The following is a 25,874-nucleotide window of genomic DNA, read 5'->3' as shown; positions in this document are numbered from 1 at the left end:
TCTTTATAGGGTTTCCAAGGAGTGACTCGTGAGTTTGAACTGCTGACCTTGTAGTCCAGTGCTTTATCCCACAGCACCACACTACTGAGTAGGTTCAAATCACCGACCTTTTGGTTACGAGCCGAAACCATTGTGCCACCAGGGCTCCTTTACCTTGACATAGGATGCTGTTACCTCACATATTGTTGTTGTTAAGTACTGCTGAATAGGTTCTGACTATATAGTGTTTTTTAAGGAGTGGATGGTGGATTTGAACCACCAGCCTTGAGGTTAGCAGTCTAGTGTTTATCATACGCACCACACCAGGACTCTTCTTACATATTATGAATGTTAAATACATTTCTATGGAAAGAAGGAAGTAAAAAAGGAGGTAGGGAGGGAGATAGGGAGATATTTCATACAAACTTTTTCTATTATTGGCTAATATCATTGTCTGCACAGTAAGAACTTATTTCTCTATATAGTTCTTGAATAAAAGAAGAAATAGATGACCATCCCTCTGAGATTACCAAGTCTGGAACTATTGCTTCAAGGCAAAGAGATGAAGTGGTGATCTTCAGTGTTTTTCCTGTTGTATGATTCTGTGGTTTCTTTGACTATTAAAGTTGGCTAGGCTGCAAATGCATTTTAAAGCTGTAAAGCAAAATGCTTTCAGATGAAAGGCAGAGAGAAACAACTTCTCAGGGTGTGCACTTCAGCACCAGCAAACCCTAATGAATACCATTCTAATTTATCTTCATAAGTAAAGTAAGCTCATCTAAATGATGTATACCCAAAGCACTAACTTGTGCTGCACTGTGAAATGAGAACCTCTCTACCTGGCTTTATTCTGTCCCACATTAGCCACCCTGTTTGCAGACAGCAGCCTTTCTGAAGTATGGTTTCTTGCACCGATACAGAGAAACTGCTGAAGTCATGAGGCTGCTCCAGGCAGAGACCTCATGTGAGTCATATGAAAGCTCCAGCATTGCTGACCTCTGGTAAAAAGGGAGTGAACGAAGACGAGAGAGGCAGAGGGGGAGAGATTCTAGTGTGGGTTTTCTCCTTGAACCTAGAAGATTATGGGTCAGGAGCTGTGTGCAAAGGCTCTACAGCCTGGAGACCGCTGTTATCGCTGTTCAGAGGGAGGCGGAGGCGAGGCAAACAGCTGTCAGAGGACTCAGCCTGTGACGATGGAGGCTGCGGTTGAGGTATTTGCATCCTGGGCAAGAGCATCTTTCTCTGTTGATAAACCAAGGAGTTCCGAGACTCCCTTTCTAAAGCAGGGTCTGATTTTTCTGCAGGAGGTCTAAACCAATAAAGGGAAAGTTCTGTTAAAGTCAGAAAATTTATCACAGCAGTTATCAAATTGGGAGCTGTTCTTGTAAATCAAGAGAGGAAAATAACCTTATGCTTTGGGCTGCATTAAGCTCACTTGCTTTTTGGTGGAGAAAGTCAGTACTGTCTTAAAATCTGAGAATCCTCAGTTATAGAACTGAGTCTCACAAAGGTAAGCTGCAGTATTGGCATGCTCTAGGTTAAAAAATTGGACAATTAGGTCATGTTCCTGAGCAAGCCATCTAGAAGATTATCTCCTAAAGATATAAATTAAGTGAATATGCAAAAAAAAAAAAAAGCCTAAATTAAAAAAAGAACAATTGGAAAGCATTCATCAAAGGGACTAAGGATAATCTAAGCATCCAAAGCATCCAAAACCTATTTTTAAGTGAAGAAAGGATGCAGTGTTTCAGCAGTTTTTATCATTGTGGTCTTTTTTAGTGATCTGACTTTCAGGAAAGGTACCTTTTGGGGAAGCAAGATTGGAAAATATTTTAAAAATGAAAATCAGGCAAATAAAAAAAAATGATGCATCCCAGCCATTGAGTCAAGCTTGACTTTGCATAAATTTGATTCCAGTACTTTGGGGTTGTTTTTCTCCAGCTAATAGATCTAAAAGGAGCATCAAGTTCTATGACTTCATTTCACCCCAGGGGACTTGAGGCTGTCCGTGCCCGGAAGTTTAAGAGTAAAAGGCCACGGAGTAACAGTGATTCTTTTCAGGAAGAGGACCTGGAGCCAAGTTTTCAGTGGGTGAGTGGGCAGCTGATGTTGATCCTGAAGAATTTAGTGGGTGCTTGTCTAGGGGGCTGGCTTTTATTTCCTGGGCAGTTACTGCAGTGCCTTTCTAGATAAGCACACTCTGGCAACACTGTCTAATTTCCCAGGGGAGAAAAATGTCAACATTGAAAACATGGCCTATCTCTCTTCCCTACCTCTCGCCCCTTCCTCTCCCCTTATGCAGAGGAAGAGTCTCCCTTTTGGGGCAGCTTCATCTTACTTGAACTTGGAGAAGCTGGGTGAAGGTTCTTATGCTACAGTTTACAAGGGGATTAGCAGGTGAGTAACTCAGAGCTGTGAGAGACTAGGGATGAGTGTCCCACCTCCCCCATTGTGATGTATCAAGCCAGGTGAGCTATCAGGACCAGTGCAAGACAAGACGGACAGTGGGGAGAAGGACACACTTGCCTGGCCCTAACTAAATCAGTCCATTAGCTCACACTTCAGATGAACTAATATAAAACGATGCCCAATATTTGAAGAGAAAAAAGCAAATTACAGAACAATGTATGAGCCCTATGAGTCCATTTAGAAAAACTTACTTAGATGTGTTGTTGTTGTTGTTAAGTGCCATCGAGTCAGTTCTAATTCATAGTGACCCTGTATAGGGTTTCTGAGGAGCAACTGGTATGTTTGAACCACTGACCTTGCAATTCAAACTGACCTTGTGGTCCAATGCTTATCCTATAGCACTATACCAGGATATATAAATTTTTATGTGCATAGAAGAGTATGGAAAAAATATACAAGAGATTATGTTAGAAGTAGTGCAAGAATACATATTATTCATTACTGTTAAAGTTTATCATAAATGTTCCAGCCAATGCAAGAAGAAAAAAAGACAGATGAGTTTTGTGCATTATAAAACTGTCTACCTAAAAAAACTCAAAAGTAGTATCTAAGTAGAAACCATTTAAAGTAGTAAGGGACCATAAAGGTGATTAGTAACAAAACCAAATATGTTTATAAAACGTTGTCTTATATTAGCAATGGCTAGTTCTTCGGAAACCCTATACAGAGTTGCTATGGGTCGGAACCGACTTGAGGGCACTTCACAACAAGTGGCTAGTGGCTATGTGCCGTGGAGTTGGTTCTGACTCATAGTGATCCTGTATAGGGTTTCTGAGACTGTAAATCTTTACTGGAGCAGAAAGCCTCACCTTTTCCCCACGGAACAGCCTTTTAGTTAAGGTAGAGAAAGTAAGCGGCCCCACTTGTAACCACTACGCTACTAGAGCTACGTATATATTAGCAGTTGTTGTTGTTGTGTGCCGTGGAGTCGGTTCCGACTCATAGCGACCCTGTATAGGGTTTCCGAGGCTGTAAATCTTTACGGGAGTAGAAAGCCTCATCTTTCTCCTGCGGAGCAGCTGGTAGTTTCGAACTGCTGACCTTAAGGCTTGCAGCCCGATTCGTAACCACTACGCTACCAGAGCTCCTTATATATATATATTAGCAGTAGCATTTAGAAAATATAATAGGGAAAAAATTACACTCACAATAGCAACAAAAATTATCATTAGTATTTAAAATAGGCAGGATTTATATTATGATTTGCTATGAGGCATAAAAGACTTGAATAAAGAATCAGAGAGGAATTAATTTATTTCATTGATGTGTATTAATTACCTACTTACTATGTGACCTTGTGGAGTCCTGATGTAGTGCAGCAGGATAATGCACTAGACCGAAGGTTGGTTTGAACAGAAAGGTTAGTGGTTCAAACCTACCAGTCATTCCTTGGAAGCCTTATACAGGCTCGCTATGAGTTAGAATTGACTTGACCATACTTAACAACAACAACAATGCGGCCTTGTGGTATTGCACTGTGGGATACAACACTGGGCTTCAGGGTCGGTTTGAACCATAAGATCGGCAGTTCAAACTCACCAGCAACTCCTTGGTAACTCCATAAAGGGTCACTATGAGCCGGAACCAGCTCCATGGCATTTAACAATAATAAGGTGCTTAATATATGTCAATGAAATGAATGAATTCCTCTCTCATTTCACTGATGTGTATTGTGGAGTCCTGGTGTGGCATTGTAGGACAAGCACTGGACCTCAAGGTCAGTTTGAACTGCAAGGTTGGTGGTTCAGACCCACCACTCACTTCTCAGAAACTCTGTACTGAATCACTATGAATCAGAACCGACTCCACAACATTTAAAATATGTACCAGGCACTATTTTAGTTAGTAGGGTACATCAGAGAACAAAAATCCATTCTCTTACGAAGTGTACATTCTAGTGGTGGTGAGACCAACGATAAACATTACAGTCAGTCCCCAGATTATGAATGAGATCCATTCCTATGTCTTTATGAATAGTTTAGGGGTTTAAACCTGTTCTGTCTGGTTCAGGCATGTCCTAGGAAGCACTATTGGAACACATTCAAGTTTTGAAAGTTATGGTGAACTGGAAAGATAGTGTCAATAGGAAAAATCATGGGTTGAAGTCTTGCTGGAAACTTAATTTCTCACTACAAAAGAAGGGCAGCATACATGCTGCACAGTAACCATCTCCAGTACAAGATTTTGAGTAGAGTCTGAAGCCGCACTGCCCCATTCAAGATGGTGGCTGCCCACAAGGCTTTGACTGTACGCAGATCTCTTACAGTCCTGCCAATTATTCAATATTATGCATCAAGCTCCTGAAAGAGCTCACTACATACACCTTTTCCAGGGCTTCAACCAGTAATTTTTCCCATGCCTGATACCATGTCAAATCTGCCAACTTGTAAAACTTTGGGTCTGTTCCTGTTTCGTTCCTTTAGCCATGACAGAACCAATTTAAAGGGCAAGTAGGAGTTGTCTATAAGTCAGACATTGTAACCTGTGGACTGAGTAAAATACTGAGTTTGTCAAAGGGTAAAACATGCTATGGAAAAGAATAAAACAGGGGAGCAAGATGATGTATTGAGAACAATATATTTATTTTGTCATTATTAATTACAGTTGAGTTGTAATTAATACAACCCATAGAGACTCTCTATAGGGTTTCTGAGGAGCAGCTGGTGGGTTTTAACTGCTGACCTTGCAGTTAGCAGTCCAGTGTTTATTCTTCAGCACCACACCAGGACGTGTATTAAATCATCTGTATTCTAGGCACTAAGCTTATTCTACCAAAAACAAAACTAAGTAACAACAAAATAGGGAGACTAGAAGGAGTCCTGGTGTGGCATTGTAGGATAAGTACTGGACTGCAAGGTCAGCTTGAACTGCAAATTCAGCAATTCAAATCCAATAGCCTCTCCTCAGAAACCCTGTACAGGGTTGCTGTGAGTCAGAACCAACTCCACGGCACTTAACAACAACAACAGCAGAAGGAGATAGGGAGTCCTTGGTTGGAGCAAATGGTTAATACACTCAGCAGCTAACCAAAAGGTTGGGGGTTTAAGTCAATCTAGAGGTGCCTCAGAGAAAAGGCCTAGAAGATCTACTTCTGAAAAATCAGTGTAGTAAATCCTATTCTACTCTGACAGACACGGGGCCACCGTGAGTCCCAGTGGACATGATGGTACCTGGTTAGAAAGAGCTGAAGAATGGGAGGTAATGATGAGGCCTAGCCACATCTGCCACCACTCTTCTGTCAGTTTGCTGTACTGTGGTGGCTTTGCAGTTACTGTGACTCTGGAAGCTATGCCACTGGTATTTTAAACACCAGCAAGGTCACCCATCGTGAACAGGTTTCAGATGAGCTTGCAGACTAAGAGACTAGAAAGAAGGAGTGACGGACTACATCCACATCCGAATATTTAGGAAACCTATGAATAGCAGCGGAACACTGTCAGATAGCCCCAGAATATTGACTATTGAAACATGATGAAGAACATAAGAATATTGTCAGATAAAGTGCTGGAAGTTGAGCCCCTCAGGTTGGAAGGCACTCAAAATACAACTAGAGAAAAAATATCTCCTCGAAGTATAGTTGACCATGATGACGTAAATGGAGTAAATAACGTCTTTGGGACTTTCATTTGCTAAAGGGGCACAAATCAAAATGCGGAGAAACCACTGTAAACACCCATTAATAATCGGAACATGGAATGTAGGAAAATTGGAAATGGTAAAAAATTCAATGAAATGCATAAACATCAATATCCTAGGCATTAGTGAGCTGAAATGGACTGTTATTGGTCATTTTGAATCTGACAACCACATGGTTTACTATGATGGGTATGACACATTGAAGAGGAATGGTGTCATGTTCATCATAAAAAAGAACATTTTAAGATCCATCTTGAAGTACAACACTGCCTATGATAGGATAATATCCATATAACTACAAGAAAACCAGTTAGTACAACTATTATTGAAATTTATGCATGAAGCACTAAAGCCAGTGATGATGAAGTTGAAAAATTCTACCAGCTTCTTAAATCTGAAATTGATCAATCATGGAATCAAGATGTAATTACTGGTGATTGGACTGCAAAGGTTGGAAACAAAAAGGAAGGCTCAGTCATTGGAAAATATGGTCTTGGTGATAGAAACAAAGCTAGAGATAACATAATAGAATTTTGCAAAACCAATGACTTCTTCATTGCAAATATCTTCTTTAAAAAACATACAAGAAGACTATATACATGGACCTCAACAGAGGAAATACATAGAAATCAAATTGACTACATCTATGGAAAGGGAAAATGGAAAACAAGGCGAGGGACACACTGTGTAACAGTCCTTTAATTGCTCATATGCAAGTTCAGACTGAAGTTGAAGAAAATTAAAACACGTTCATAAGAGCCAAAATATGACCTTAAACAGATCCCACCTGAATTTGGAGATCATCTCAAGAATCAATTTGATGAATTAGACACTAACGACCGAAGACCAGAAGAGATGTGGGATGAAATCAAGAATATCAGGAAGAAAGAAGAAAAAGACTAAAATGAATGTCAGAAGAGACTCTGAAACTTGCTCTACATCATAAAGATGCTAAAGCAAATGGAAGAAATTAGAAGGTAAAAGAGCTGAATAAAAGAATTCAAAAGGCAGCTTGAGAAGACAAAATCAAATGTTATAATGAAATGTGCAAGGATCTGGAGTTAGAAAACCAAAAGAGAAGAAGACGCTCAACATTTCTCAACCTGAGAGGACTGAAGAAAAAAATTCAAGCCTTGACTTGAAATACTGAAGGATGCTATGGGCAAAATATTGAATGATGCAGAAAGCATACAAACAAGATGGAAGGAACACACAGAGTCACTATACCAAAATGAAAAGGTTGGTGTTAAACCATTTCAAGACGTATCATATGATCAAGAGTCAATGATACTAAAGGAAGAAGTCCAAGGTACACTGAAGGTATTGACAAAGAACAAGGCTCTGGGAATTGATGGAAGACAAATTGAAATATTTCTACAAACAGAAACAGCACTGGAGGTATTCACTAGAGGCACTCAGTCAACTATGCCAAGAAATTTGGAAGAGAGCTACCTAGCCAACTGACTGGAAGAGATCCATATTTGTTTCCATTCCCAAAGATAGGTGACCCAACAGAATGTGGAAATCATAGGACAATATCATTTACATTGCATATAAGTAAAGTTTTGCTAATTAAAGTTCAAAATCAGCTGCAACAATACATTTATAGGGAATTGCCAGAGATTCAGGCTGGATTCAGATGAGGACTTGGAATGGGGGACATCACTTAATTGTGCTCATCGGGAACCTGTACATAGAACAAGTGAACACCGAATGGTTTAAAATTAGAAAATGTGTGTGCCAGGGTTGTATTCTTTCACCATACTTATTCAATCTGTATGCTGAGCAAATAATTTGAGAAACTGGAAGAAAAACATGGCATTAGGATGGACGGAAGACTCATTAACAACTTGCGATATGCAGATAATATAATCCTACTTGCTGAAAGTGAAGAGAACTTAAAATACTTACTGATGAGGATCAAAGACCAGAGCTTTTGGTATGGATTACATCTCAATGTAAACACAAAAAATAATATTGTAAAAGAAATGATGCATTTGAGTTATGGTTTTGGAGGAGAATATTAAAACTACAATGAATCACCAAAAAGAACAAACACATTTGTGTTGGAAGAAGTACAGTCAGGATGCTTCTTAGAAGCCAGGGTGGCCATATTTTGTCTCTCATACTTCAGACATATTATAAGGATGGACCAGTCCCTTGAGAAGGACACTATACTCGGAAAAGTGGAGGGTCAGCGAAAAAGAGGAAACTCTCAGTAAGATGGATTGGTACAGTGGCAGTAGCAATGGGCACAAGTGTTGTAATGATTGTGAGGTTGGCGCAGGTCCGTGTAGTGTTTTGTTCTGTTGTGCATAAGGTCACTATGAATTGGTATGGACTCGACAGTACCTAACAACAGTCACATCTGTAGCACCTAGAAGGCTATTATAAGAATTTGGCTTTTATTCTGCATAAAGTGGGAGGTAATGGTACACTTTGAATAGAGAAGTTACTTGGTTTGACTTTCATTTTAAAAGGATGTCTGTTTCTCCCCACTTCTCTAGGATAAATGGACAGCTAGTGGCTTTAAAAGTCATCAGCATGAATGCAGAGGAAGGCATCCCATTTACAGCTATTCGGGAAGGTAAGAGCAGTAAAAATAAACCCAAGAGATCTGTTTTAAGTTCTTGCTCTTAAAAAAAAAAGTGTTGTGTTTATCCATTCAGTACCAGTTGCCATGGTGTGGACCCCAACTCATGGAGACCCTATATATGTAAGAGTAGAATTGTACTCTATAAAGTTTTCATTGGTTGATTTTTTTCCTAGAAGATCACTAGGTCTTTCTTCTGAGTGCCTCTGGATAGACTAAAACCTCCAACTTTTGGTTGGCTGCTAAGTGTGTTAACCATTTACACCACCCAGAGACTTCTATTCAGCACCTAGTTTTGCCACTGTGTGAGAGAAAGATGTAGCAGTCTGCTGCTGTAAAGATACATGGCCTTGGAAACTCAGAAGAACAAATCTACTGTGTCCTACAGGGTCAATTTGAATCAGAATTCACTAGATGGCAGTGGGTTTGGTTTACATTCATCAAACTACATGTTTGATAGACTGCACCTCGGTCAATATATCAGGGCAAGTCATTGGCTATTCATTCAAGAAATATAAATGATAAGAACAGTGAGAATTTGTGACACTTCAGCCAAGACTTGTCCCTTTCCCTGTAGTCCCCCAAGAAAGCTGGACAGAAGCTTCACACCAACCATATGTGGCCAAGAGGAAGGTGCCCCCATTAGCTCCCAAGTCAAGGATGCACTGTCGGCTGGGAGGGGCAGGACACCTTTGTTTTTGATCCCCTTCTTGGTGAGTGCAGCTGAGATGTCCTTCAGTTAGCCCTCACTCATAAGGAGATGCTAGGCATGGCACAATGAGAATTCAGAAACCCTAATCTTCCTCCTCACAGCATTTTCATGGGTGAAGCTTCCAAAAAAGAAAGAAAAAAAAATTTCTACAAATAATTATTTTGCTTTTCATGCTACTTTTCCAGGAATATTTACACTATTTGCTTTTATTGTTTTAATTGTTAAAGTTTTTATTGTGAATTGAGTGATAGTTTACATGGGGGAACATCAGTTTTACACTCATCCTGTCGTATTCGTTTCTTTGCAATGATTACAATCATATTAATTTCATTGCAATAATTACAATCCCCTGCATGCTTCATCATTCAACATTATTTGCTTTTATTCCCTCTTTTTTTCCTTTTGGATGTACACCAAAACACTCAGGAATATACAATCATTCCAACAGCCAAAGGGCACACCCTACAAGCCTGCCCCCCAGCTGCCAGCACACAGCCCCTCTCCCTCCATGAGTCTAGAGTCCTCAGCTTCTCTGTCTCTCCATGTCATCATCTCCGACTCCAGTACTGTTATTTTTGAGGAAAATAAGAGTTAGCATATTACTTGACCAAAGCTACTAACTGGATGAGTATTTGCACCTTCCATGTGTTTGGCCCCACATATGATGCTAAGATTATGTCTATATAACCCCAGAAAATCCATTCAAAAGAGATAAATATATAATAATATAACATAATCACATAAATTCTTAGTGGACAATTTGCCTTAAAAATAGCATATTGTTTAGCTTGCCCTTACATATTTTCTGTATTTTTTTTGTGTTGTGTAATGTATTTTCTCTACTTATGGGGCAACATAGCAAAGGAGCCCTAGTGTGGTGCTGTGAGATAAAGCACTGACAAAAAGTTTGGTTTGAACCACAATTCAGCAGATCAAACTTACCAGCCGCTCCTTGGAGACACTATACAGGGTTGTTATAAGTCGGAAATGGCTCAACAACACTTAATAACAACAGCCACAACATAGCAAAGTGGGTAAGGAACTTATTGTCAGATAGACTTGGACTTAAATCTTAGATCTACATTGGATAGAGTCCCAAGATTCAGTTTCTTAATTATAAAAAGGGGGATAATTATGATATGTATTTCATGGAGTTGTTATAAGATTTAAATGAAATAGAAGCATATAAAGCCTTTATGACAAAGCCAATTTTCAGGATTCAATAGATGCTACCTATTAATATTATTATCGTAAGGAGCTCTGGTAGCGTAGTGGTTATGAATCGGGCGGCTAACCTCAAGGTTGGCAGTTTGAAATTACCAGCTGTTCTGCAGGAGAACTTTCTGCTTCCATAAAGATTTGCAGCCTTGGAAACACTGTGCAGGGTCACTATGAGTCGGAACCGACTCCATGGTACTTAACAAGAATAACAATTCTTATTGTAGATGAAACATGAGGTTTTCTGCTCCTGTAAAGATTTATAGCCTTGGAAACCCTACACAAGGTCACTGTGAGTAGAAACTGACTTGATGACACTTGACAACAATTATTATTATTTCATAAATGCTCCTTTCCCTTCATGATATCTTGTTTATACCATCAAGGTAACTTATAATTTATAATAAAGATTTAAAGAACCCAACATATTGAAAATAAATCTGTAAAAATACAGTTTATTAATGTTATTTTTGTGAAATAAACTATTTGAAATAAAATTGGACAGCAGAGAACTAGCACTTTCACGGCCTTACTCTTTCTGCTTTTTAACGACTTATTTTCCTTGTTTGTTGAGTACTTACTATATGCAGTGAGAAACTCTGATGGTACAGTGGTTAAATGCTTGAGTGTTCATCGAAAGGCCAGTGGTTCAAACCCACCAGCAGCTCCCTGAGAGAAAGACGTGGCAGGCTGTCTCCATAAAGATTTACCCTCTTGGAAGCCCTCTGGAGGGGTGGGCAGTTCTACTCAAGGTTTCTATGACTCAGAATTGACTGGCAGCAGTGGGTACTGTATTGAAAGCATATTGCTGGGTGGTGTGAAAGATGAGGAGAAAACGTCCTGATTTCTAGCCTAAGTTGTTTCAGTTTAACAGGCCGTATGATTCAAGTTACAATAAGTGTCATAAGGGAAGCAGAGAAGACATGGTAAAGTAAGAAGCGAACAAGTTATTCTTTGTGTGGCTAATTGAGTCTGTAGCTTTTGAACCAAGCTTGGAAGGCATGGAAAAAGCAATTTAGAAAATGAGTTTATAACTGAATTTGATGTCATTTTCAAAAGTCTTTCAGAGCCCTTGGGAAATACGTCTTTTTAAATTTAAGTGGAAGGGTCAAATGGCTGTAGGTTTAGCTGGGGATTCATCGTGGTAGGCTCAGGTGCATTCTGGAGGAAAGTGTTTATTATAATGGAAGCTACATTTTCTAATCTACTCATTAGTGGTCCCCATAAAGGATGATAGATTTAGAAACTGACACGTGGGTAGGCTAACGAGTATTTGTGAACATAATAGAAATCCCCGGGTCACCAGCATGGGGAGGGTATCTAGGCCAGGTTCATCTCATCCTCCTGGTGTCCCCTTTATGTGCTTGACCCTGCTTGTGGCCTGCTTTGCTCAGATTTAGTCCATAGCCACATTTCTCAGGTTGACATTTTGAGGAACAGAGAAACCTTTTGCTAGTTTTCCTAGCAGATGGTTCTCAGCATGGTTTAGAAAAGCCATATCTGTATTCAGTCTGTTTTCTAAATGTGTCTTTTAGTGCTTACTGACCGAGGAAATGCCTTTCCATCACAGGTGTTCACAATTAAACTTAATATTCAGTTCTGGGCTTTCTTGGTTTGTTTTATGGACTTACCTTACCAAATGCTTTGCTTGTATAATATTTAAAACCACAAAAGGATTTTTGACACATTTTTAGGTTGTTAGGTGTCCAATTTCCAACAACGAATGTTTCTTTTTCCATCAGTGTAAAAGCTGGGAACTGCTGTTAGAGGAACCATCTCCTCTCAAGAAGATATGAGCCCTTGTTTAAAAACTTTGGCACTGTCCCATTTTTCCTGTAAGAACTTTAAGGATGTGAGACCAGGGAGACAGGAGGTTAAATGAGAAGGGCTGGAAGGCAAAATAAGAACAGCTGGAGTTCATTAGTTAAAATCCAGGGTCACTAGCTAAAAAGGCAACCAAAAGCCACATGTACAAATCTGAAAGAGTAATACAGCTTTCCTTGAACAGCCTTGAATTAGGCTGTTCCTGAATAGTTTGACTGCTCTGATGGATAGGAGCCAAGGATTTATTGGGTAGGATTTTAACGACATGTCCAGTTTCTGTCTACATAGGTACAGTATATGTGGCACTTTATTAATCTGGTCAATGAGAACACAAGTTGTTTTCATTTGATCTTAACCTGTAATGTTATAAAATTAACAAAAGTATGTACAGCACTAAGGGAAATAAAACTGTCTTAATATATGTGCCAGGTACCTTTCATGTGTTACCTTTTTCAATTCTCTTAACAACCTTTGAAGAGACTGCTATTCTAATTTTGTATATATGCAAAAACTCGAGCTGGTTCAAGATCACATAGCTAATGAAGTCCTGAGCCATGATTCAAAAGATTCTGTCTGATTAAAAAAAAATCCACTTTATAAATGCATTCATTTTATGAATTACATTGGGCAAATCTGCTACAAAGCCCTCTCTATAGTTTAAAAAACAAAGATGTCACTTTGTGCACTAAGGGACGTCTGACCCAAGCCATGGTATTTCCAGTTGCCTCATATGCATGTGAAAGCTGGACAGTTAGTAAGGAAGACTATAGAAGAATTGATGCATTTGAATTATGGTGTTGGTGAAGAATATTGCCTATACTATGGACTGCCGGAAGAATGAACTAATCTGTCTTGGAAGAAGTACACCAGGAATGCCCCTTAGGAACGTAGATGGTCTTTGTCTCTCATTCTTTGGACATGTTATGAGGAGTAACCCGTTTCTGGAGAAGGGCATCATGCTTGGTAAAGTAGAGGGTCAACAAAAAAGGTAAAGGCTCTCAGTGAGGTAGATTGGCACAGTGACAGCAAAAATCAACTCCAACAACAGTGGCTGCGGGGATGGCGCAGGACCTGTGGATGTTTTGTTCTGTTACTCATAGGATTTGATGTAAGTCAACACTGACTGGGCAACACTTAAGGAAAACAATGGTCATTTTATAAATATTGATTGGGCATCGATATGGAGCTCTGGTAGTGTAGTGGTTACAAATCGGGCTGCTAACCTCAGGGTCAGCATTTCAAAACTACCAGCGGTTCTGCGGGAGAAAGATGAGGCTTTCTGCTCCCGTAAAGATTTACAGCCTCGGAAACCCTGCACCGGGTTGCTATGGGTCGGAACCGACTCCACGGCACATAACAACAACAACAACAAGGTATACAGCAGTGCACAAAAACCGTATTCCTTTGCTGACCAAAAAAATCTGCAGCCTTTGTAGCAACTTAAACAATCTTTTCATAATTGACTATACATAGAATGATATTTTAAATGTTTACTTTTAAACTAGGAGAAGAATCTTCATTTGAAGAGGTTAACATTTTTAAAACTTTTTCAATGTGTTTCCTGATTTATTAAACTATATTCAATATCTTAATATTGTACATTTTAAATATCTTTCTATATATGGTCAACTTTTGGTTTAAACCCAGGACTTTCAGCCTCTTAGTAGCATTTGCTTGGAAGCTAATAATAAAACTACTCTTTTTTTGAGTATCAAGCATACCATATCATTTTTCCATATAATTGCTTTTTAAGCCCTTACATTATTAACATATGCGGTAAAATGTGTTACTTTTGTGGTACAGATGAAAGAATCTGAGGCTCAGGGATTCTAGATAACTTGTCTGAGGTTGCAGAACTAAGTAACCAGAGTTGTTAGGTATTAGAATCCATATTTATTCTACATACAATCCTTTCTACTTTAGGATCAATTTTAGAAATGCCTAAATGACTATAGAATAATATTTTAAATGTTTACTTTAAAAAATAGGAGCATTTTATCTTTAGCAACAGGAAAATCAAAATAGAAACTGGTGCAAGCTTTGAAAACATGATGCTAAGAGTACTAAGCCAGATACAAAAAGACAGTTGCATTATCCCGTGTATGGAGTCCTGGTGTGGTGCTGTGTGTTTATGAGCCAGACTGCAAAGCCGTTTGAACTGCAAGGTCGGCAGTTCAAGCTCACCAGCCACTCCTTGGAAACCGTATACAGGGTCGCTATGGGTCGGAACCGACTCACCGGCACTTCACAACAACAACAAGGGGTACAGAGACGCATAGCGATAGAAAGTGGATTAGTGGTTACCATGGATGGAGGGAGGGTGTTATTGCTTAATGGGTACAGAGGGTGTTGAAAAAGGTTTTTGAAACAAATAGTGGGGAGGGTTGCACAGCATTGTGGATGTGATTAATGCCACTGGATTGAAAATGGTTAAAATGGCGAATTTTACTTTGTACATATTTTACCACAGTAGAAAAAACAGAAATATGTTTTATGATTTTGTATGAATGTTCAGAAGAATGTAGAAGAAACATTTTTAAAGTAATATATAATATTATATGTGCATCAATTCTGACTCCGTAATGACTCTACAGTACTGATAGTTGCAATGTTTGCATTAGAAGCAGATTCAGCTAAATATTTTAAAGCCATTCTCTAGTAGAAAACATTACAAGGTAATTATTTTCAATCTATATATGAGAAAACAGCCAAAAATAGGCAAAAGGACCTACTAGAGGCCATACAATGGTGTTCACAGAGAAGTCTGGTTAACACCTCTAGGTCTCTAGATACTGCCAATAAATTGGGATAGGTTTGGTTGACAAGAGGTTCTCCCTGGGATACCAACAAATAAAATGATGGACATAGTACAGTCATATGCTCATGGTTGTTGTTAAGTACCATTGTGTTGGTTTTGATTCATAGTGACGCTATATAGAATTTTTGAGGAGTGGCTGGTGAGCTTGAACTGCCGACCTTGCAGTTTAAATTGCTTTGTAGTCCAGCACATTAACCCACAGTGTCACACCAGGAGTCCTGCTGATGGTTGTTGTTGTTGTTAGGTGCCAGCAAGTCGGTACTGACTCATAGCAACCCTATATACAACACAATGAAACACTGCCCAGTCCTGGGCCAACCTCATAATTGTTGCCACACTAGAGCCCATTGATGCTGCCACTTTGCCAATCCATCTTGCTGGGAGTCTTCCTCTTTTGCTCTGACCCTCCACCTTACCAAACATGATATTCTTCTCCAGTGACTGATCCCTCCTGACAATATGTCCGAAGTATGAGAGATGAAGTTTGGCCATCCTGGTCTCCAAGGAGCACTCTGGCTGGACTTCTTCCAGTTCAGATCTGTTGGTTCTTTTGGCAGCCCATGGCACTTTCAATATTCACCTCACTGTCCAGCTTTCACATGCACAGGAGGTTATTGAAAATACCATGGCTTCTTGGGTCAGGCACACCTTAGTCCTCAAACTGACATCTTTGCTCTTCAATACTTTAAAAAGGTTTTGTGCAGCAGATTTGCTTAATGTAATACATCATTTGATTTCTTGACTGCTGCTTCCATGAGTGTTGATAGTTGATCCAAGAAGAATGAAGTCTTTGACAACTTCAATCTTCTCTCTGTTGATAAAAATGTTGTTTATTGGTCCAGTGGTGAAGATTTTTGTTTTCTTTATATTGAGCTGCAATCCATGTTGAAGGCTGTGGTCTTTGATATTTATCAGTAAGTATTTTAAGTCCTCTTTACTTTCCGCAAGTAAAGTTGTATCATCTATACAAAGTAGGTTGTTAAACAAACACCATAATTGAAATACATGAATTCTTCTTCAGTTTCTTGCTCATTGTCCAGCTTTCACATGCATATTAGGAAATTGAAAATATCATGAATTGGTTCAGACACACCTTAGTCCTCAGAGTGACATCTTTTTTGCATTTACTTGAGAGCATTTATAATATACTTTGACAGTTATGCCTCATGTTTTACTGAAGCACTCTTATTTCTCCCAAAACTTTACATCAAGTTTTTTAAGGATCTAGATTTTTCAGAAGGCTCAATTTTAATTCAGCATGCAAGTACTTTAGTTTTGTATTCAAACACTGAATTAAGTGCCTTAGGGATTTAATTTGTTGAAATAGTTGGCAAAAAAAGGCATAAAGTTTCAAAGGTGAAAGGGAGGGGCAGGAAGCGAACAGAAGGCTATTCTAATTTGCATCTGTGTAATGCTTTACATTTACCAAGTACTTTACACATGAGATTTGATTTCAGCCATCTATCAACCTTGGGAAGTAGAACCAGGAATGGCTTTATCTTTTTTTCATGGGGAGTGATTTGAGACTTGGCTTGAGCTACTCTCCGAGTTGACTCTGATAGTAAGTGACAGATACTCAATAAATATGTTTGATAAATTAAGTGCACACTGTCAGCTGAGCATCATACAAGGTGGTGTGGCAGCATCTGAAAAAGAGGGACAATCACCTGTCTCTATTCCCATGTAACCTTCCTTATGGGCTCAGAGATCAAATACATGCCTGTAAGACTGCTTACCAACTAGCAAAGCAACATATTGATAAAAGCAAATTAATTTAGCTCATAGTTACTCAGGAGGCTGAAGTAAAAGTGCCATTGAAGCAAAGTAGGGTTAACAAGTGTATTAGGGTCATTTGGTGGTTAGAGGTTCCTGTCTCAAACTGACTTCAGTACAAAAAGACATTCGCTAGCTCACAGACCGATAAACATTTTAATCAAACCTCTTGTAAATAAGCCTGTGGGGTTTAAGTAGTGCCACCAGGAGTCCATGCCTCTCAATCTCCCAACTCTGTTACACTCTGCGTTCGTTTATTCCCAGGTGGACTCTTGCCATCTGTTGGTAATCTGGACAGAGACGCTCCTGCTAGATCTTAAAAATGTGGCCCACCCAGTGGGAAAAGAAAGCACTGATTTGTTGTTGGTACCAGCAAATTTGGATTTTCTAAGAGGGTCTTCAGAAGCATGGTGGCTTTGTAGGTTAAGCACTGGACTGCAAACCACAAGGTTGGTGATTCAAGCCACCAGCCGCTCCATAGGAGAAAGATGAAGATTTCTGCTTCTGCAAAGATTTACAGCTTTGGAAACCCAAACCAGATATAAACAATATTATGCGATTACATGGACTCATTGGAAGGTGTTCTTATTGTTTTTAGATGCCATCGAGTTTGCTTTGACTTACAGTGACCCTATGTACCACAGAATGAAACATTGCCCAGTCTGTGCCATCTTCACAATTATTGCCATGCTTGAGCGTATTGCTGCAGTCATTGTACCGAACAATAGTTTTCTTTTTCACTGACCTTCTTTGCAAAGCATGATGTCCTTGTCTAGAGATTAGTCCCTCCTGATAACATGTCCAAAGTACTTAAGATGTAACCTCACCATCTTCACGTCTAAGGAACATTCTGGCTGTAGTTTTTCCAAGACAGATTTGCTCATTTTTCTGTCTGCCAATGGTATATGTAGTATTCTTTGCAATTACCACAATTCAGATACATTAATTCTTCTTCTGTCTTCCTTATTCATTGTCCAGCTTTTGCATGCATAAAAGACGATTGAAAATACCATAGGTTTGGGCCAGGTGCACCTTAGTACTCAAAGTGACATATTTGCTTTATAACACTTTACTAGATCTTTTGCAGCATCTTTGCCAAATGCAATGCTTTATTTGATTTTGTGACTGCTGCTTCCATGGGCATTGAGTGTGGAGCCAAGGAAAATGAAATCCTTGACAACTTTTTTTATCTGTCATGATGTTGCTTACTGGTCCAGTTTCGAGGATTTTTGTTTTCTTCTGTTGCAGTGTAATTCATACGGAAGGCTATAGTCCTTAGTCTTCATCAAAAGAATATGTTTTAAGTCCTATTCACTTCCAATGCTATCTGTAATTTATTATGATCCACACATTCAAATACCTTTGCATAATTAATAAAACACAGATAAAAAATCTTTCTGGTATGCTCTGCTTTCAGCCAAGATCCATCTGACATCAGCAAAGATATCCCTTGCTCCATGTCCTCTTTTGATCCTGACTTGAATTTATGGCAGTTCCATGGTGATATATTGCTGCAACCATTTTTGAAATAACTTCAACAAAATTTGACTAGTGTGTAATATTAGATAGTCTTAGATGATTTCCTCATTTTAGGGGTCACTTTTCTTTGTGATGGATACAACTATGGATCTCTTCCATTCAGTTGTCAGGAATTTGTCTTCCAAATTTCTTGGCATAGATGAGTGAACACTTCCAGCACTGTATCTGTGTTGAACTATCTCACAATAGTATTCCTTCAATTCCTGGAGCCTTGCTTTTCACCAATGCCTTCAGTTCAGCTTGAACTTCTTCCTTCAATACCATGGATTATTGAACGCATGCTACTTCTTAAATGGTTGAACATTGACCAATTCTTTTTGATACAGTGACTGTGTATTCTTTCCATCTTCTTTTGATACTTCCTGTGTTGTTCAATTATTTGTAACTCAAGACTTGATTTTTTTCTTCAGTTCTCCCTTATTGAGAAACTGGAGTCTTGAATTTTTTTCTTCAGTTCTTTCCATTTAAGAAATGTTATGTGTGTGCTTTCTTTTTGGTTTTCTAACTCCAGGTCCTTGCACCTTTTATTATAATACTTTGTCTTCTGGAACAATCCTTTGAAGTATTCTGTTTAGCTCTTTTATGTTATCATAGCTCCCATTTGTTTTTATTCTACATTCAAGGGCAAGTTTCAGAATGCCTTCTATCATTAGTGTTCAGTGTGTCAAATCTGTTCTTAAGATGGTCTCTAAATTCAGCTGAGTTGTAATTTGGTTCTCCTGGACTTGTTTTAAATTTCTTCAGCTTCAAGTTGAATTTGCATATGAACAATTTGTCTGTTTAGCAGTTGGCCCCTGGCTTTGTTCTGACTGATGATAATTGTTTCTCTATCATCTGTTTGCACAAATGTAGTGGATTTGATTCCTGTGTATTCAATTTGATAAGGTCCACATGTGTAGTTGCCATTATGTTGTTGAAAAAAGGTATTTGAAATGAATACATCATTGGTTTTGCAAAATTCTATCATGTAATCTTCAGCATAGTTTTTATCACCAAGGTCATATTTTCCAACTGCTGATCTTTCTTATTTGTTTCCAACCTTTGCATTCCAATTGCCAGTAATTATCAATTCATTTTGATTGCATGTCTATCTATTTTAGACTGAAGAAGATAGTATAATTCTTCAGTTTCATCATCAGTGTCTTTAGTGGTTGGTGTGAATATTTTAATAACTGTTATAGTAACTGGTTTTCCTTGTAGGTGTATGAATATTATACTATTACAGACAGCATTATACTTTAAGATAGAACTTGAAATGTTCTTTTTGATGATGAATGCAATGTCATTCCTCTTCAATTTGTCATTCCCGGCATAGTAAACTATATGAGTGTCAGATTCCAATGCCAGTCCACTTCAGCTCACTAATGCCTAGGATATTGATCTTTATGCATTCCATTTCATTCTTGACAACTTCCAATTTTCCTACATTCATACTTTGTGCATTCCATGATCTGATTATTAATGGGTGTTTATAGTGGTTCCTCCTTATTTTGAGTTGTGCCCCATCAGCAAACAAAGGTCCTGAAAACTTACTCCATTTGTGTCCTCAAGGTCAACTCTAATTTGAGGAGGCAGCTCTTCCCCAGTAATATTTTGTATGCTGTCAAATGGATTCAGATTCATAGAGACCCTGTATAGTGGCTGTTATTATTCTACACCAAGAAGTGGCTGATGAGTCTGAACTGCTGACCTTGTGGTTCAAACTGACCTTGTGGTCCAGTGATTTATCCCATAGCACCACACCAGACTCAAACACTATAGCTGACAATATTCTTGTGCTAGTCATCATGTTTCATTATTCAATTATCTGGTGCTATGAACAGCTCTAGAAGGAGAACATCACATTTCCTGCTCCTCCAATGTCCTTTATCTCTCAAGGCCCCTTCGCCATAGCTCTGAAGCCAGGATGGTGAGATTCCCAGAGGAGAGAGTTTGCAAAGTGCTCCGAGTGCTTTGATAAACTTGATTGGATAAATGGAAAGGTTTCTTGCAACTACTGTAGCTTGTAAGAAAAAAAGTTGTGTAAATGCAATGTCTTACCATTTAACAAATAATGAAGATCTTTTGTACTTTTAAATACGATTTCACAAGAGATTTTTTTCCAGAAGTAAACACTAGAATGCTTGATTTGAAATGGTGAAAAAGTGAAAACTTCTTGCTGTCCTTTAAAGCAGCACTTTCATTATCAATGATTGATTTAACATTTTGCTTAATATTTCTAGCTTCTCTCCTGAAAGTTTTGAAGCATGCCAATATTGTGCTCCTGCATGACATAATTCACACCAAAGAGACACTGACATTCGTTTTTGAATACATGGTGAGTTGCTCCAGCATTTTATAAAGCACATGGAAAATGCCTGGTATTGGTATATTGACATCTGTTAATATTTTATGGCCTGGTAAAACTTTAATGTGAAAGATGTCATGGAAATTTTCATTATTATGATCATTGTTATTTGCCCTCGAGTTGGTTCCAACTCACAGTGACCCTGTATAGGGTTTCGGAGAAGCATCTGATGAGTTTGAACTGCCGATCTTGCGACCCAAATCCATCTTGTGGTCTAGTGCATTCTACTACAGTGCCACAAGGCTTATTGCACTCCCTCTTCAGTCTACTACTTTTGCTATCCCCCTTCCCTCTCATCAGCTACAGTAAATAGAAATTTGAGTTTGCCTCCTAAATAAGACTTTAGTATTTAAAAATCTATTTTTAATCACTATCTGAGCAGAACCAATATCTTTTTTCATTAGCAATGAAGACATAAGTCACAGAGTTTTTTGTTTTTGTTTTAAAAATCATATAAGGCTACCTGAAAAACAATTCATTTTGTATTTTAAGAAGAAAAAAATATTTCAGTATACAGAAAGATACCATAAGGCTCTATAGACTTGCCTTGCCACCAAAGACACTTGGAGAGTGAAAACTCTCTGTGTCCTATTGTCCTATTGTTAAATGCAGACATTTAACATGAACTGTGCTCAGAAAAAAACTTCTTTTTCAGAGCAGCCACTTAAAAAAGGCATCGTGTTTGACCTTAGCAGTAGTTTCAGGAAACATGGTTATGTTTCTTTTGCACCTTACTGCCAAGAATTCCGAGCTTCATAGTACCTTCTGACAGTCAAGTCTGTGCTCTGCTTTAGGACAATTATCCAAACACCGCTAACTTCGCTCTCTTTTCTCTCTCTTCACCATGCTCTTTAGCACACAGATCTGGCCCAGTACATGTCTCAGCATCCAGGAGGACTCCACCCTCACAATGTCAGGGTGAGTATTTAAGGGGCAGGACTCACATCTGTTTTATCCACAGCAGGAGACTTGAAACAGACTGCTACCACAAAGTTCCATAATGCTAAATAAGAAGATGAATATCATTGATAGTCTAGAGAAAAGTAAAAAAAATAAAAAAATAAAAAATTCTCTTTCAGGATATAGAACAATGTTTAGTATGTCTAGTTGGTCTCCGGGAAGCCTGTCAATCATTATCATCGTGGAGATGTGTCTTTAGAAAAATAAACCATTTATGAGAATTACATCAAAGGGAAAGAAGTGTAGTTAGGTTATCACAGAATAAATACTTTCTTTATGGCAGACTACTGTGATCAACTTTGAATGATACTTAAAATTCCCCACTAGAATTAGCAAACTACTTTCATTAGATCCGAATCAGTTCCTTTCTTCAATTTCCATCAGTAGCTGTTTGGAGTCCTGGTATAGCGCTGTAGAATAAACACTTGATTTCTAACCATGAGGTTGACGATCCAAACTCACCAGCCACTCCTTGAAAACCCTATACAGGGTTTACTATGAATTGAAACTAACTTGATGGCATTGAACAACAACATCGATACCTATTATACATATGGAATCGACTTGTATTTCTCCAGCCACTAGGGCAGAAATAACAATAAACTCTTAACTATTGTATTTATATGTTGTTGCTGTTGCTATGTGCCGTGGAGTCGGTTCTGACTTATAGCAACCCTGTACAGGGTTTCCGAGGCTGTAAACCTTTACGGGAGAGGAAAGCCTCATCTTTCTCCCGTGGAACAGCTGGTAGTTTCGAAATGCTGAGTGTGAGGTTCGCAGCCCAATTCGTAACCACTACGCTACCAGAGCTCCTTAATGTATTTATATATCTGTTATAAATTTTACAAATCATTTATATTCATACTTCTCATGGATTGACACAGTGGCAACATTGGGCTCAAATGTAACAATTTTGAGGATGGCTCAGGGCCAGGCAGTATTTTATTCTGTTGTGCATAGGGCTGCTATGAATGCTATGAATCTGAACCAACTTGATGGCATCTAACAATAACAACAACAAGGTTTTACTGGCATTGGTTAATGAATTGTCTCTTAAAATAACCATGAGATTTCTATATGGTGTGTTCATTCAATTAGCATTTAATTTGTGTTCATTTGTTCATTCAAGAAATATCTATTGAGTACTGTCTTAATTATCTAGAGCTGCTATAACAGAAATACCATAATGGTATTTAATGAACCATGTGGATGGTTTTATCAAATAGAAATTTATTCTTTCATAGTTTAGGAGGTTAGTCCAAATTTAGAGAGATAGCCTTGGAGTAAGACTTTCTCTCTATGTTGACCATAGGGAAAGGCCCTTGTGTCCTTTCAGCATCTGTAGGCCCAGCATTCCTTGGCGATCTCCAAGTGTCTTGACATCAATCTTCTCTTGGATCTCGGAGCTTCACAGTACAGGTGTCCCAGGGCCAAAGGATGGACTCCACTCCCGGTTTTTCTTTCTTGGTGGCAGTAGGTCCTTTGGACCTCTGCTCACTTCTCTCTCCTTTTAGCTCTTATAAATAAGAGGTATTGCAGGCTGCCCCCTAGTGGGCCTCCTCTTACATTGGATCAGGGCTGTGATGGGATTCAGAGTATTATATCCCACCTTTAATCCTTTTACAGCTTTATCACATCAAATCACATCATGGGGGATCATCCCATAACTGCCATATTGCATCATTACATAACTGTCAAACTACTGAGAATCATGACCCAGCCAAGCTGATACATTTTTTGGGGGTGGTTGTGGTGGTGGTGGTGGTGGTACACAATTCAATCCTTGGCAAGTACTTAGTAATATATTCAGTTCTGTGTTTCAATACAGAATAAGTTGTATTTCTTTTTCCCAATAAGCTTAGTAAGGTACTAGAGGATAAGAATGGTCAGCAATTCAAACCCACCAGCCACTCTGTGGGAGAAAGATGAGGCTTCCTGCTTCTGTAAAAGACTTATAGTCTCAGAAACATCATACAGGTTTGCTACAAGTCCACATCGGATTGATGGCAGTAGATTGGAGTGGTTTGAATTTATAAAACTATCTGCTCAGTAGGAGATGTGGAGAATTAACTGGGCAGGAAAAATCAAAGTAAAGCATGGTTATGATCATGTTCTGTATGAATTCTGTGAGAACACATAGTAATGAACGTAACCTAGTCTTAAAGGTAATGGGGAAAGGCATGTTTGACAGCTAAGGGGCTGGGAAGAAGAAAAAGTGTTAAAATAACCAAATGCAGAATGGGAGAGAGCTAATTGGGGAAAATAGAAAGGAATATTTAGTAGTGTGGTAAAGACCAGGTAAGGACCTATTCAACTGTCTGCATGACCATGAGATTTCTTTTGATGATAGTGCTAAGCAATCTGAGTAGAGGAGCAGAGAAAGTAGACATTTCTGTTAATCCTGAGTTAGAATTTTTACCAGAACATCAGACAGTTTGACATGAAAGTTGAGGAGATTGTCAAGAGAATGCTTAAAGTGAGAGGATGGTCAGTTGCTGTTAATCTGAGTATAATCTGTCAGTTTGTTGTAGTGTGGTGGTTTGAATATAATCTGTCAGTTTGTTGTACTGTGGTGGCTTGAATGTTATTGTGATTCTGGAAGCTATGTCACCAGTATTTTAAATACCAGCAGGGTTACCCATGGTGGACATGTTTCAGCTGAGTTTACAGACAAAGACAGACTAAGAAGAAGGAGGGACAGACTACTGCCAAATATTTAGTCACTGAAAACTTTATGAATAGCAGTAGAACACTGTCAACACCAGAATATTGAAACATGATGAAGAGCACCAGAATATTGTCAGATACAGTGCCAGAAGATGAGCCCATCATGTTGGAAGGTTCGCAAAATAAGACTGGGGAAGAGCTACCTCTTCAGAGTAGAGTTGACGTTGATTGATGCAAATGGAGTAAAACCTTCGGGACTTTTATTTACTGATGTGGCACAACTCAAAATAAGGACAAACATCTGTAAACATCATTAATAATCAGAACATGGAATGTACAAGGTATGAATGTAGGAAAATTGGAACTTGCCGAAATGAAATGGAGTACATAAACATTGATCTCCTCAGCATTAGTGAATTGAAATGCACTGGTATTGACCAGTTTGAATCTGGCAATCACATGGTTTACTCTGATGGAAATGATAAATTGAAGAGCAATGGGTCACATTCATCATCAGAAAGAACATTTCAAGATCTATCTTGAGAGAGAACAAACAACATGGCAGATCAGGTAGACATGCAGTGAGGAGCTCCATCAGCAACAACACAGAATACCAGACAAAGCAGGCTCAGGGGATGGTACTAGAACTCTGAAATACATGTAAGGGATATTTAGAAGGTTGGAAGGCTTACAGCTAGGGTAATTTGTATCAGAAGCAAGAAATCCATTGCTTTCTAATCTAAGATGCTCAGCTGCTCCCAGAGCCACCATCATGGGTGAGACCAAGTGGGGGAAGGATCAGAGCAGCCACGGACACCTGACAGAACCACAGAAATAAAGGTGTGGACACCCTTTTTCTTTGAATCTGTTCATTGGTCTCTCGCTGTCTGCACACCTCCATTCTGGTGACTAGAGGGGGTGCCTGAGCTAGTGGACACCCCACCCCAATCACTGGAGGGTTCTACTATGCATACACACAGATCTCCTCAAAATTTAAAGTGACAGTTTCCATTTAAAAACCAAACGGCAGTGCAAAATGGCCACAGCCAGCCCTGAACTGTTTATTGCTGGGAAAAGGCATGAAAGGGGATTGTGGAGTGGGAGGGGCAAACTAAAAAGGAAATAGGCTGAAATCTAAATCCTGAGTTACGTCACAACTACCAACAGTGGCATTTCGAAATTTCTCAGGAAGAAGAGTGAAAAGAGAACCCCATCTCCTGATCACATCTACCTGGAGGCAATCAGAAAGCATAAAAAATATCAAAACACACATCCATCTAAGTATTAAGACCACAGATAACTCCTGAATATTTCCAAAAAACAGAAACAGATGACCATA

At 38.9% G+C, this 25,874-nt stretch overlaps 1 protein-coding gene across 4 annotated transcripts in view; it reads left to right on the top strand.

Moving 5' to 3' along the window:
* Window positions 1-865: 865 nt before the first annotated feature.
* The window catches only part of CDK15 (cyclin-dependent kinase 15), a 126,717-nt gene continuing 101,708 nt past the window's right edge, over window positions 866-25,874 (top strand). Inside the window, exons 1-6 of one of the 4 annotated variants that reach the window (XM_006861982.1) lie at window positions 866-943; window positions 1,921-2,070; window positions 2,282-2,376; window positions 8,592-8,671; window positions 20,784-20,878; window positions 21,764-21,826. In XM_006861982.1, the coding sequence (XP_006862044.1) occupies window positions 1,951-2,070; window positions 2,282-2,376; window positions 8,592-8,671; window positions 20,784-20,878; window positions 21,764-21,826 (453 nt within the window). In that variant the 5' untranslated portion in view covers window positions 866-943; window positions 1,921-1,950. Of the gene's footprint in view, window positions 944-975; window positions 1,191-1,920; window positions 2,071-2,281; window positions 2,377-8,591; window positions 8,672-20,783; window positions 20,879-21,763; window positions 21,827-25,874 lie in introns of those variants that run through there. The other 3 variants (XM_006861980.1, XM_006861981.1, XM_006861979.1) reach the window with 3 other exon arrangements.

The sequence above is a fragment of the Chrysochloris asiatica genome, unplaced genomic scaffold, assembly GCF_000296735.1.
Source record: "Chrysochloris asiatica unplaced genomic scaffold, ChrAsi1.0 scaffold00045, whole genome shotgun sequence".
In the NCBI taxonomy this organism is placed as follows: Eukaryota; Metazoa; Chordata; class Mammalia; order Afrosoricida; family Chrysochloridae; genus Chrysochloris; species Chrysochloris asiatica.
The sequence above is the reverse complement of the archived record's forward strand: the minus strand, read 5'-3'. Positions and strand labels throughout refer to the sequence as shown.